This window comes from Narcine bancroftii, chromosome 3 (assembly GCF_036971445.1).
Source record: "Narcine bancroftii isolate sNarBan1 chromosome 3, sNarBan1.hap1, whole genome shotgun sequence".
NCBI lineage: Eukaryota > Metazoa > Chordata > Chondrichthyes > Torpediniformes > Narcinidae > Narcine > Narcine bancroftii.
Window position 1 is genome coordinate 83212819 of NC_091471.1, and position 13055 is coordinate 83225873.

The following is a 13055-nucleotide window of genomic DNA, read 5'->3' on the forward strand; positions in this document are numbered from 1 at the left end:
TCCAGAATCTGCAGTTTTTGTTTCTTCCGTTTTAAAAAATTTAAAATTTATTTATTTATTTTCTTTAAAAAAAAATTTTATTTTTCACACTATAAACCATACTGACCAAACTACATAGACATTTTTTCTCTTGAATATATAGTGTCATTTTCTCCCCTTTTTTTCCCTCCCTCCCTCATCCCCCCTTCCCATTTATTTAAAGTTCAATCTATATGATACATTAAACCCGTTAAACAATGTCGTCACTTAATAAAAATAAACAGAAATTTTGTCTTTTGCTTTTATACACTGAGTCAGTTTTGGTTTCTTGATGCATCTTCTGTGCTGATTTGCATATTAATGCCAAAATAAAAAATGGCAGGTCGAGAATTGTTAATAACTTTTACGGGATAAAGCAAGCAAAAACTTTGGCTGCAAGTGTTATCTCTGATTTACAGTAAATTGATGCCTTGTGTTATTCTCTGCATGAATGTACTTTGTCATCGTACTGTGAGTTATTATTAGGCACAGCTATTATTTATGATGCTACCCTAAATATCTTGTCTGACCCATGACTGCATCGCTAGATCCAGCTCCAACAGTGTCATCAAGTTTGCAGATGACACAACAGTAGTTGGCGTCATCAGCAACAACAAGGAGTCACACTCTAGCGAAGACATGGAAAACCTTGCGATTATGCTGCAAAAGTAACATCCTGAATTTCAATGTGACAAGACGAAGGAGATGATCATGGACTTCAGGAGGACTAGGAATGATCACTCTCCACTACACGGTAATAACTCTCTCGTGGAGAGGACCAAGTTCCTTGGAGATCACTCAACTAGTGAACCAATGGTGGACACACCACATCACATTTGTCAGGAAGGTGCAGCAGCATCTGCACTTCCTAGGAAGACTGAGGCAGGCAAGGCTACTGGCCACCATTATGTCAACCTTCTGCAATAGCCCTATCAAGAGTGTCCTGGCAGACTGCATCATAGTGTGGTATGGTTGCTGCAGAGAAATGGATCAGAGGTCAACCACAGCACCATAAGTTGGGTGGAGAGGATAACCCCCCCCCCCTCCCCCCCCCCCCCCCCAACCCCACCATCGTTAACTGGGATCGTTGTCTGAAGAGAGCGTGCAAAATCATTAAGGACCCCTTCCACCCTGCACACATCATCTTTCAGCTGCCCTCGTCAGGGAAGAGACGCAGGAGTACCAGAATTAGCACCACCAGGCTGAGGAACAGCTTCTTCCCATGGGCAATGAGAATGCTGAACGACCAAAGGAACTGCTCACACTAACATGATCATTGAGTAGATTTGAGCATGAAATGAATGTTATGTAACTGGAGAAATTGATGCATGTGTGAACAGAACAAAAGCACAGATTTGTTGTGGCTCAGCCATGATTTTGTTGAATAGGGGAACTCAAGACCATGCACCTGTTTTCTTCCATTGTGGCATTTTTATTGATAATATTGTACTAACGTAACAATCAAAACATTTTTATTGATGTTCTTTTAAGTGAGTGCTCTGTTTTTCTTGATTTATTTTTTCTTTCATGATGGAGGATGTAATGAAAAAATAAAAAGCTAGTTCCTCATTAACATATTCTCCCCTCCTTCCAGCCATCTCTCAATCCTGAGTCTAAAAAAGAACTTGGCAAGAACAAATCCATTGCAGGAGTATGGGGTGAGTTACTGATTACTGCTGACAATGACAAACATATGACAGTTCCAAAAAAATGGTATTTAAATGAGCTAAGTAGATAATGAACAAGTATATCTCAGCTTTTTTTATTCTTTTGAGCTGCTTAAATATATAGCAAGCAATGCAGACTTTCTCTGTCAGGAACTTAATAGTTAATGTTCTTTAATAGTCAATAAGAAAAAAGATGCATAAAAATCAAGCAGTCAAAATGAAAGAAATTTTTTTCAGGGTCAACTAAATAAAATTGCAATTGCTGATAAAGAATGTAGTTATCATTTGATGATTTACCGAGGGAAAATTAAGGGCTCTCTTCACTAATTTGATGTTTCCAGGAAATTTCATAGTTTTGAATTTGATTTCTATTTTAAAGTTGATGTATTTGCCATTATCCCATTGTATTTAATAATGGTATGAATAAACAAAAGAAAGCTTTTATTGAACATTGTGATGAAGTTATCAAATTACCCACAATTTTATTTTTTCCACTTGCTTTACATCTGTAATATTTAACTTGCTAAATTTGTGAATAGAAGTAGAGCTATGATATTGTTTAATATCTCCACAGTATTTTAATGAAGTTTGTCTTACTGAATCCTAAATGCAATGGTTAAGGCATTGAGTTCAGTCCAAGTTTGAACTGTAATTTGGTTCAACTGCATCTCAAACAAATAAAAATTAGTAGGTGAAAAGTTTGGATTGGTCCCTGAGAATTATTTCTTAGAGAACAAATAAATTGTCATTTGAATAATGAGAAAAAAACTGTACAATTGAGTATTTTAAAACTCATAGCAAAAGTTCTATGTTTAATATTACTGGACTTATTGAATTAAAAAAAAAGAAATACTCAGTTCTCCATCTTTAATTGTTGCTGTTTTCCATTGAGAGACATATTAATGTTACTTAATTTTGAAGCAAATACAGATATTTGTCCAAATCCAAGTAGTTGGTTGGCTATTATATGTATATTTGATTAAAGTAACATTGTTAGAGTGCATGAATTTCCAATTTTCTCTAGTTAAGACTGGTCACTATTTTTATTCCTTTTTGTTTTTTTTTTAAAGAAAGTACAGATTCAACTTTATCCTCTAAGAGTTATTGTTATTTTTAAAAACTGAAGATAGTTATAGTAATGCCCTCACAACCTAGTATTTGACCATTCATAAATTTCAGTGGATTGGCATCTGGTAGCAAATGGTGTTTTCCACATCCCTGAGTTTCACTCAGGCTTTCTTTTATCAGACTCATTCATTCATATATTCCCTCAAGATTTATAGTATTCACTCATAACTTTATGAGATTACTGTATAACATAACTAAAGGAATTTTGGGTATTATATTGAATCCTATCCAATTGGAAAATTTATTAGTCAGCCACCACTGAAGTTCTGAAAATCCTGGATAGCAGATTATTTGTTGGACATTCTCCTGTGACAGGCTAGTAGCTATGTGTAAGACCTCAGAAGATAATTTGTATCAGGGCACTAGTGCACTTGTGATTTTTCTTTCCCTTAATTTTCCTTTAACCAAAAAAGAGGGAATAAATTGATTGCAGTTACCCTCTGATTTTTCACTTTTGAATAACCATGAAATAAAAACTAAAAATGCTACAAGTACAAATGGGTGCTAATGTTTACGTTCAAAGACCTACTGAATAATTTCATCATTTTCTGTTTTTGTTTTAGATTTCCAGGATCTGTGGTTAATCATATTTGTACATTACCATCTTGTGTTTTCTTTTGTGGCTGCCAGCAGTGGCAGAGTTCTAGGTTTGCCAAACTTTTAATTGTGAAGCTTTTGTTGAAGCAACTTTACTAATGTAATCTTTTATGGCAACTCAGTCCCTAAACTCTGAAAATCTCTCCAAAAGTCTTGTCTTCTTCTTACTCCTTTGTCCAACACCATTTGTTCTAATATCTCTGTGGCTCAATGCCAAATTTTGTTTGGAATTTTAACTTGTTTAAAAAGCATTGTGCAAAATGCAAATTGTGGATAATTGGTTGAAGGATAAAGGCAGACCAAGAGGCGGGGAAGGGGAGGGGATGACAGAAAGCGTTGGGAAATTATGTTTTAATTCGGAGATGCAGCACAGTTCCAGTCTGAGCTGCCCAAATACACTAATTAAACTACATTCACTGAATGTTTTTAGCAATAATTATGGAAGTGGCAATAGTTGCAGTTGTGATGCAGCAAAGAGATTTGTTCAAGCAACGCTGCAAAAAACCAACTGTTGTCTTACTAACTGGTGCAAGCAGAAGGGTCCAAATGGCCTATTCTTGTTTCTCTTTTAATTTTGGTGTTAAATCCTGGTGCACAATTAAATAAAAGAATCATGAATCTTAGTGGTGATTATTGGCCATTTTTGACAGGGAAAGGAACAGATAAGTGGGGGAGATATGCCAATGTCTTAAAATTCATTTTGGGTGCTGTCATTCCTGTGTGATCTTTGACTCTGGAGATATTTTATTGTATAATCACTAGAATTAAACTTCATTTTAATCCATTAAGTTGTTTGACCAAATATCTTAAATTTAGGCTGTGTGCAGTTGATTAAGATTTATCCTACAATCTTTTTTAATTGAAATGATCAGCTATGATCTCATTATATCAATGAATGGCAATGTGGGCTGGATGGCTTACTCCCAGCTCCAATGTATTTACCTTGGACAAAGTGAGTTGGACATGGTGGGGAAAAGGAAAGTATAATTGTCTGTTTTGGGACTGAGAATTTTTAAAATTGTTTTACCTGATGGAGGCATTAATTGGGAAGGAAATCCTTAATGGCCTCTGATATGAGGCTAAGCCATTTTAGATTCCAGAGTTCTTGTTCTAGTGTGTTCAGGCAAGGTGGGTAATGATTACAGCTTTTCTAAAAGATTTGTGGAAACCAAATTTTTTTAATGATGATTTAGTGGTTTAATGATCTCAGTGTGTACTCAACTGCTGTAAATGTTTTGCTCCATTTTTTAAATTGCTGAGTTTGAGTTACAGTCTAATCATTTAGTGTAAATTGAGCAAATGATGGATGACATATTCCTATTTTTAATCTTTTTAAACAAATTCAAGTAATGTAACATTGCCTTTTATTCACTAGTTTTTCTTTGTTATTCATCTGCTTTATCTGTTGTTTGAACCTCCTTGATGCTAATTCTAAGTTAGACTAAAAAGAGCAAATTTCATCCAATGTGCATTGATCAACAAGTTTCAAGGCCTTGGTACCACTTGAATAATCCTGCCTTTGGCTAAACCTCTCAATTTATTTTTTATAGTTCATAAAATGAAGGCAATCATCCCTTAGCTATATTTGGACTTGTACATCAATGCTTTCTCAGGACCTATCATTCATTGTTTCTTCAAAATGATTTTATCATTTTTGATCCAGAACGAAACTTGCTTCTTACCCTTCATTTTTGTGGGTGCTATTTTATTAGATAATGTACAGTGACCTTAATAGACATTTTTCTTTGATGCCTGCACCAGATTCAAAAACTGTTCATCAGCACATTGAAATAGTCTGTGTTTAAGCCGTGGGGTTTTCATCATTAACACTCTTGTGTTAATGCTCAAATGTTTTTTTTTTGTAGAAAATCCTCCAAATCCAAAATCTAGAACGTCTAAAATGCTGGTCATTAAGAAGGTCCTTAAAGAAGAGCCAATACTACCAGGATACCCTCTGACAGGGGGTTCTCATTCCCAGCCTGTAAAGAATGGGACAGGACCCAGTGTATATAAGGGGTTGGTTCCCAAAGCTGCTGGTCCCCCATCAAAGGTAAGTCAAGGCAAAAAGACAACAAATTCCATAATTTAGTTTGTAGTATGAAAAACTCTTCATTGTTTTTCCTCTATTTATTTAAATATATTCATCACTTCAGAGTTCAGTATTCTGGTAATTTTTTTTAATGGTTATTTGATCACCTTTGACTAAGATCTGGAAAAAAATATTTAAGAAAATAATGTTGAGACCAAATCCAACAAGTTTTAGTTTGACATGGGGTTTAAAAGTACATATTGATAAATGGGAAGAATACGCTAACAATTGAATTTTCAAAATATAGCAGTCATCCAGATGGTTGGATAAATTCTGAAAGAAAGCAAAAAGAATGGGAAACTTTTAACAGCAAATTTGCTCAGAAGCAATCTTTAATAATTAAATGTGACTTCATTTTTCAAAAGGAAAACAATGTTCAATCCTTTGAGTTATTACCATTTATTTATTTCATCGAAATCCTCCAACGTCTCAATTCTCTTATTCTTTTCTGCAATATAGAAAACATTGAGGTTCCACTTTATTTCTTGAAACCATTCTAATAAATCCCTCTTGTATTTTCTCCAAATGCTTTTGTTTTCATACCAGAGATGCTCACAATTGTTCAGGTTTAGAAAAATAGTGTTTTTGTGATAAGTGTCTTCATTTTTAAAGCCCACTATCTCTAATGCTTTTTCATTGGAACTGCATTTTAAAAAAAATGAGTGGAAAGATATTAAGTTTATCTCAACTTTCATTCCTTTAATATTTGGTTGAAGTAGAAAATTAGGAGACTTAATATGGGCTGATTTTGAAAAAATTAGGCATGAGAAAAAGGTAATTTTTGAATTTCAGTGAGAGCAAAATTAAAAATTAATCCAGTGATCTATGACAATAACCATAAAACAGCTTGTGCAGTACTGCTTGATCTTAAAATTGTTCTAAATCATAGCTGTCATTGCTTATAATCCACTTATCCTCCTGTCACTCTTTTTATTCCTGCACTTCATTTCATAATTTCTCTTCTATCTTTGTACATACACCTGATTTTTTTCTTAATATTTTAGCTCTGTCTTTTCCACCAACTATTCTGAGACTTTTAATTAATGATTCTGTAAGCTGTAAATTATTTGTCAGTTATTTTCTATTTAGCCAGCACAATGGAAAGGCTCTGCAAAGGAGAACAAACATGGAACTCCATTTGTCAGCTTCAATGCTCTCTTGAAACCTGTACCTCAGACTTTCAGTTCATCACCAAACTCTTTAAAGGAGGTAATTTCTTTTTACACTTGATCTTTTTTTAAAAATCTATATATCAAGCACATTTGGACATGTGCATGTTGTCTAAGATATTTCCATTTAATATTCCTTTGAGAGGTTGGATCACAACTTGCAAATCTTACTGTCAATAACAATTAAAAGCACTAAAAATGGGAAATCCTGTATGTACTTGGCAAAATTCACAATGCAGGTCATCAGTCAGTCTGAAGTGCTAACTTTATTTCTCTGTCTATAAATTATGTTTGATGTGCTAAGTATAATAAAATCCCTGTTATCCAAAATTCAAGCAACCAGTAGCCTCAAGGGTCTGGCAAAAAAAAAATGCAGAAAATAAATGGGTAAAAAATACAAAGGTTTAAAATCGGCACCCTTAGCGGTTAGTTTGCCAATCATGTGACATGCACACACAAGCAACTGGAAAATTCACTTATCCAGCATCCTCTGATCCCCATTGGTGCTGGATACCCAGAGGGGGGTGGGGGGTGGTGGTTTACTGTACTTATGGTTTTTAAAATATATTCCACATTCTCACTATTTATTTTGCTTTTGTATTTTGCATTTGAGCCATCAATTTACTCTGGCCTCTCCAGGAGTTGGTTTTAAAAAAAAAAAGAATTCTTGACCATCAGCTTTGGCTGACATTTACTTTTAGTTTTGCCCACAGAAGGATGGTCTTAAATATCCCTTTAAATTTAATATAAGCAAATCAAAATCTGTTTCTCATTGGCATAACTCGATCTTTGCAGTTTTTAATCATTTTTGGCCTGTGTGGATACTGAGATAAAAGTTGTTGATTTCAAATAAAGTTCTGAGATTCTTTGATCAGAGAACTTCCTTGTGTGAATCTGAAGCATTTGATTCCGATTTGCTCATGATGACCCAGTTCTAATTCAGATGATTTGGAGGTTCTGCTGAAACTGTACAGGGTACAATGTGGAGTACTGTGCAGATCTGGTCTCCTTGCTTGAGGAAATTTGTACTGGATTTGGAGGTAGTGCAAAGGACATTTCTCCAGGTCTATTCCAGAGATGATGGGGGTTAGCCTATAAGGAGAGATTGAGTTGCTGAGGATAATGCTTGCTGGAATTCAGAAAAATGGGAGGGGATCTTCTAGAAACATAAAATTATGAAAGGGATATTATGAAAGGTGGAAGCAGGAAAGTTGTCTTCACTGAACAAAGGCACATACCCTCAAGGAATGGGGCAGAGATGAGAAGAAAATGCTTTTTCCAGAGAGTAGTGAATGTGAGGAATTTTCTGCCACATTAAATATACAGAAGACATTTAGGTTGACTTTTGCATGATAGGATTATGGGGAAAAAGTAGGTAGTGGAGTGGAGTCCAAGGCCAGATCAGCCACGATCTTATTGAATGCTGGAGCAAGCTCAATGGACCAGATGGCCTTCTGCTACAATTTTTTATGACTTGTTGAAAAATAGATATAGATTTGGAAATAATAACCTCATTAGTGTCAGATGAGAAGGGTGAATTTCATGCAGTGCACAATACTGTCTTTATATTCATGTTTTAAACATTCAAATTTACAGATGAGAAAGGTGAAAAATACATTTTCTGTTTAGAATTCATGGAAGCCCTGTATGATTTTTAAGTTAGATTTCAAAGCTTTAATAGTTGCTTGCAGTTTAAATTCTCTAATTATTTTCAGTCATAAAAGATACTGAGTCAGGCTAATACAGTCAAAATATAAAATTTGTCCAAAAGTAAACTAATGAAATTGTTTCAATAACTGGAGAACTCACTGGTCGTCTACGCTGCTTTTTACACAGCAAGGCTTCTGTGTGCAAATGGCTGGCTCTGCCCCAAGTCTTGAAGTAGCCCCTGCCCCCAGCCCCTCCGACCACGTTTGCTGTTGTTTACTGCTGTCACAGAGGTTGTCGATTTAAACTGTAATGCATTGCAGCAAGATTTTTCCATCTAGTTATTCATGCACCAGGCATGATTTTTGTTTAAGAATGAATACACTCTGAACTATTGATTAGTATTTCCCTAGTCTATGGCAAACCGAGAGCACCTCATGAGCTTCTGACATGTGTGCTTGTGCGTCTTGCAGTCTGGCCATCCAAAGACAGATGATTAACTGCACAAGCATCTCTGGTGAAGGCAAATTTGATGCTAGCAGGATGAGTGCAGAGGGAACAAGTTTGCATACCACTATGAACTTTATTGATAGCTCACTTTTGTGGTGTGGGATCAATCATTAGCCTGTAATGGTCAGTACTCTAGTATCGACCTGTTTGTGAGTGAGAGTATTAATTTCCAAGCTGATAAAAAGCGGACTTGATTGTTATCTGCAGAAAGCAGAAGGTGACAAAAATGATAAATCAGTAAAGGATCTAGTCATTCTTCTATTTGAGACAACACTCCTCTCTTCTGGCTTTTCATTGGAAGATCCACAAACTCATGCAAATTGCATTTACATGACACCTTCTATTATCACTCACTTCAGTGATTTACAAATTTGATAATTGATAATTGAGGCATTTTGCACAGTGATTTTTGTTTAAGGATTTGTGAAATGTAGGTTTCAAAGGCTCCCTTTTGTGATGACAATAGAATAATTACAATACCCGATACAAATATTTGTATTGAAAAGAAAAAAGTTAAGAGGCAACCACCTTGTAGCTTTTTTGGGTTATGGAAACTTGTCCTGACAGAATTAACAAATCTTTACCAAAAATTTTAGATACCATAAAAATTCACTCTCAGAATTTGAGGAAAATGAGTAAATAAATCCACACAAAATGTATATTTTTAAAACTCATTTGTTGACAAATATAGATGACACGGCCTCATTTATGTTATGGATAGTTTTCTTAGAATACACACCTTCCTGGAATGCAGTGTTCTCCAATCATGGATACTTGCGAGCAGTTCAGGACAGTGGAGAGCAGTGGGGACCTCAGAATACCATAGTTCTGATGAAAATGGCAAAGAATTTTTCAATTTTGATAATCAAATGATGATATGATGAAAAATTTTGTTAAACATTTGTGATTCTGCCCAATTTTTTAAATTAAAACTCCAAACTGGTATCATATCTGTTCACTTGTTATCTGATAATGTGCATGAAAGTGTTTGTCAATGCATTATTATTATGACTGAATTAATTTTTAAATTCCAACTCAAAGTTCACAGTTTACATTTATTTTCTGAGTACATTACATCACCTACAAACCCTCACTAGTGCAAAAGAACTGGACTCAGGAAAAGATTCAAAAAATTTTTAATTTCCACACGAGTTTGCCCAGGGTTGGGGGGGGGTGGTGGGGTGGGTGGTGGGGGTTAGAGTGTAATGGTGTAAGTGAAGGAGGTGGATTTAAGACTCTCCCGGGGGATTAAAAATAAACTCCGAATGAAAATATTTTTAAAATTAAACCTGATTAAAACCTCTGGAATTTATTAAGGAACTGTTGGGCATGGCAGCTAGAGGAAGAAAAGCAGTAAGAGATAAGAAAATTATGAGTAAATATATAAAGATAACTGAAGAGAAGCAGCCTACCCTGCAGCTGGAGCCTGGACCTCAGGTTCTGAAGCCCCAGCGACAAACACGAACGATGATGGCCTTTCAACTGAAACCAGTGCTACCTCCTGAGAAAATCAGGGAGGATGGTGCTGGGTCGGTTCAGATCTCCCCTGAAGAATACACTACTCTTATGCGCATACACAGAGGGTTGTCACTGTGCACACGTGAAGAAGCAGCAGAATGGTTGCTCTATAGTGCCATTCTCAGTAGTGGAGGAGCTGAAGAATTACAGCCAGACTTACCAGAGCTGTCCGAAGCATCTGCTGCTTTGACAACTGGTGATCAAGAAAACAGGGGAGATCAAGAAGATACAGATGAAGATGTGGAAGAAGATATGAAAGAGATTAAAAGTGAAATGTTGAAGTGTGCTTCAGAAGTTGAAGTCAAAGCAGTAGTTCAGAGAGTTGATTGGGGCGTGAAGATTGTTAAAGGTGATATGGATATCTGTATGGCAAGAATTGATAGGGTCGAAAATTTTGATATGCTTTGATTAAAGCAAAGGAAGGAAATGATGGATAGGATGGACATGTTGGAAAAATCAAAGTAGATGGAATGATGTTCATATTTTTGGACTTAAAGAAGATTTTAAAGGAAGTGGAGTTTCCAGTGGAATTTTTTTTTCAAAAGTGGATTCCCAAACTTTTTTGGAGAAGAACATTTTTGAATAGAAGGAGATCATAGAACTTTATGGAGGAAGCCACAGCCAAATCAACCACCTACGGCTGTATTGATTAAGAGTTTGTGATATTGGGATGAAGAGAAAATCTTAAGATTGGCAGTTCAAAAGGCAAGACAAAATTTGGCCCTATGGTTATTGATGGAAATAGTTTTATCCAGATTCAAGTAAGGCGGTGGTGGATAGAAGGAAAGAAGGATTAAGTTTTCTTTCAGATATCCAACAACATTAAAGGTGTTTTTGGTCAATGAGCGACCCAAATTCTTTTGTAGATGAGGATGAAGCAGAAGATTTGCAGAGTAATTAATTCCTTATAGCTGAGGAGGAACAACAGGAACTGTTGAGTTTAAGCCCTAAACAAGAAATACAAAGAGAAGTCTTAAAGATACAAATTACACCGAAGAGGTAAGCTGTCAGCAGGAGTTGCAGATGGATTCAGAGATTCAAATTCAGACTAGAATTGTCTTAACTGATGATGATCAAGTTAATGCTGAACTTGAAGCAGCGGGTGATTTATTATTTCCAAATGTGTAATTAATCAATTTTTCCTGGGGGGTGGGAGGTTTAGATGTTCTGTCTTGCCTGAGCCATTAGGTACCATTATGGTGGGAGCTATGACTTGTGTGGTGGAGGGAGGTAGTGCTGTCGTTTCTGTACTCAGCACTTTCTTTGGGGGGGAGGGGGGTGGCTTAATTCTAATTTTAGTTTTTAAGTAACATCTTTTTTTTTGAAATATTATTAATTTTCTTTTTCTTTAGTTTTTTTCTTAAATTTTTTGAATGGGACTGGAGTTGGTTTGGATTGGTGAAAAGACCTGGGAGAATGAGATTGGAAGAGGTTTTACTTTTACATGATGGATGAAAAGAATATAAATTTTTCTTTAGTTTTAATGTGAATGGGCTGAATAATACAATTAAAAGAAGAAAGAATTAAGTTATATGAAAAAAAGTGAAGGTGGATATTGCATTTCTACAAGAAACTAATTTGACAGAAAAATAACATTCTAAGTTAAAAAAGAGATTGGGTGGGACAAGAGGTAGCTTTGTCTTTTAATTCTGAAGCAAGAGGAGTAGCAATATTTTTAAAAGAACTTTACCGGTGAAAAATTTGGATACTGTACTGGATCTTCTGGGGAGATGTGTTTTGATTAATTGTAAAATTTATTTTGAAATGTGCATACTTATGACTATTTATGCACCAAATATTGATGAAGATTTTATTAAAAAAAAAACTTTTTATTTTTAGCTGAGGGACAGGTTTTGATAGGAGGTGATTTTAATTTTTGTCTTGATCCACTGTTACATAAATCAACTAAAACAGTAATGAGGGCTAAAGTGATGAAAGTTACTTAAAATTTAATGAAGGAGTTAAACTTAGTTGATATTTGGTGAAAGTTGAATCCTAAAGAGAGGGATTATTCTTTTTATTCTCATAGATATAACTCTTATTCAAGGATAGATTTCTTTTTAACATCAGTACAGTTACAGGGAAGATTTAGTAAGATTGAATATAAAGCTAGGATAATAGCTAATCATTCTCTACTTTTATTGAGGAAAAGAGTATGCCATATAGGTGGACATTTAATACTTTGTTATTGAATAGAATAATTTTTTTGTGAGTTGATGAGAGAACAAATTCAATTATATTTAGAAACAAATTTTAATTCAATAGATAATAAAGATATTATTTGGGATACATTAAAAGTGTATTTAGGAGGTCAAATAAGTTACTCAGCTAAGATTAAAAAAAGAATATATGAAAGAGACAGATCAATTAGAAGAATATGTAGGTAATATGGAAAAAGAGGTACAAAATAATAATTCTGAAGAAAAGAAAAAACAATTAATTAATAAAAGACCAATATAATACTATTCAAGCATACATATAGAAGTGAAAAGTTAATTCAAAGAACAAAAAGATATTATGAATGAGGAGAAAGGGCTCAAAGTTTTAGTATGGTATTTAAAAGCAGAACAGACATCTAGGGTGATTAATGCAGTTTTTATATTACATGTAAACCAGAAGAGGTATTAAAGGAATTTTATTCCAAACTCTATCAAACAGAATCAGAACAAGATAAAAATTAGATTAATAAATTCTTATCTCAAATAGCTTTAC

General features: G+C 34.8%; 1 protein-coding gene across 2 annotated transcripts in view; it reads left to right on the plus strand.

The window, feature by feature from the left end:
- The window catches only part of LOC138757316 (vasculin-like), a 90144-nt gene that overhangs the window by 60476 nt on the left and 16613 nt on the right, over positions 1-13055 (plus strand). For both annotated transcript variants that reach the window (XM_069924441.1, XM_069924442.1), the window contains exons 6-8: positions 1613-1676; positions 5276-5460; positions 6589-6708. In XM_069924441.1, the coding sequence (XP_069780542.1) occupies positions 1613-1676; positions 5276-5460; positions 6589-6708 (369 nt within the window). The remainder of the gene's footprint in view (positions 1-1612; positions 1677-5275; positions 5461-6588; positions 6709-13055) is intronic.